Source organism: Penaeus monodon, chromosome 23 (assembly GCF_015228065.2).
Source record: "Penaeus monodon isolate SGIC_2016 chromosome 23, NSTDA_Pmon_1, whole genome shotgun sequence".
Classification (NCBI taxonomy): Eukaryota; Metazoa; Arthropoda; class Malacostraca; order Decapoda; family Penaeidae; genus Penaeus; species Penaeus monodon.
This window is the reverse complement of record NC_051408.1, coordinates 40,524,114-40,525,753: the sequence shown is the minus strand read 5'-3', so window position 1 is coordinate 40,525,753 and position 1,640 is coordinate 40,524,114. Positions and strand designations below refer to the sequence as shown.

At 41.3% G+C, this 1,640-nt stretch overlaps 1 protein-coding gene across 1 annotated transcript in view; it reads right to left on the bottom strand.

Moving 5' to 3' along the window:
• The window catches only part of LOC119588301 (glycine-rich cell wall structural protein-like), a gene marked incomplete at its 5' end in the record, with an annotated part of 15,707 nt that extends 15,317 nt beyond the window's left edge, over positions 1 to 390 (bottom strand). Inside the window, one exon of the mRNA XM_037936994.1 lies at positions 225 to 390. Coding sequence (XP_037792922.1) covers positions 225 to 390 — 166 coding nt within the window. The remainder of the gene's footprint in view (positions 1 to 224) is intronic.
• Positions 391 to 1,640: the final 1,250 nt, after the last annotated feature.

Here is a 1,640-nt window from a genome sequence, read left to right as displayed (position 1 = left end):
GACGTATCTGTGTGTGTGTGTAATATTCATAAAAGATCAAAATCAAGGATGTAGAATACTATGTGGCTTTATGTATTTTATACGATTGATATATTCTTACTGATTATATACTCTGAATGGTAGTGAAATAGAGAAACGAAGACGTTTTTTGCTTTTCGCCTTTTTATTTTGCAGATGCAATCGACATCAGGGTGATAGGAATGACCTTTACGTGAGATGATTACCATCCGTAGCTTCCTCCGCCACTTCTCGTCCTCCGCCTTGGCCGAAACCGCCACCGCCGCCCACGCTGCCACCGCGAAGCCCGAAACTGCCGCCGACGCTAGGAAGAACGCCAACGCCCACCAAGCGCGCGCGGACGACGCTGCCTCCACTCGACCGCCGCTTCCTCCGCTAAATCCTCGGGCTCCTCCACTAGTCCTCCAGCACCTCCGCTAAAACCTCCAACTCCACCGTGTCCAGAAACCCACTCCGCCGCCACTAAATCCACCGGAATTACCAAAGCCACCTCCTCCACCGCCTCCTCGGCTCCCGTATCCGCCTCCACCGGCCTTCGCCGAGTAAACCATTGCCATTAAGGCCAAAACCACGATCTGAAAGAAGGAAAACATTATATATTAAATTCATGCTTCAATCACAAGTCTAAGGTAAAATATTTCGATATTCAAATAAACATGGACTAAAGGAAAAGTACAAAGTGCCACACTGTAAAAGGATTCAGCTAATGAAATTTAAACTCTTGTACGATTTCACTGACTCACCAAAGGACGGGGAAGGATCATGATTGTCTCTTCACTGACTTCGCAGGGGAGAGAACGCCAGCGATGTGTGCCGCCGCTTGCCTTTGTCCCGTATTTATGCCAGACACCAACTTCTTCCAGAAGGACAGTTGCTTTGCTGATCTGTCCCTGAACTTTAAAACTGAAATCTTGAATTTTTCAGAACTCAAATCCTTCCGCTAAGTCATGATTTGTTATTATCTTAATTGTTTTCATTCCCCCTTATATAAAAAGTATTATCCTTTTTATGAGTGATCTTGATTCATTTAATGTAATCATGGAATTTCCAAAAGGTAAGCTAGACTTTGACGTTTGTAATTGAAATGTATCAATGTCAGCAGCTCTTTGTTATCCAAATCTTCAAACATAACTACATCAGTTAGTCATATACTCCACTTTCTTATAGTTGAAGTCTCTCCCATACAAATACAAGCTCATACATTCACCCTGAATGTATATAAAGACTGAGAGAGGTCGCCCCCCAGAAAAAATAGATATAGATATATAGTTGATAAACTGTTGTAGAACACCTCCTCTCTATGTCTGACGGCGAAGCAAAGGCCTTTTTCACCTAATTTTCCACCTAGCCATAATTACTCGAATCTGGTCCCAAAGACTACTAGATACCTATTGAACTTGGAAGATTCTTGATGTGATTTTTTTCTGAGTTTTGGTATTCTATAGGTAATCTAGAGTAACGGTTGCTAGTTTTATTGAGTTTTAGTATCATAGTGTGTATTGATGTATCCCTACATGTATGTACGGTATATATAGATATATAGAGGCAGAAAGAAAGGTTTTCAAACAGTATGTCAATAAAATCGGAATTTTTATTTGATCTTACTTTAATTCCATCCAAAA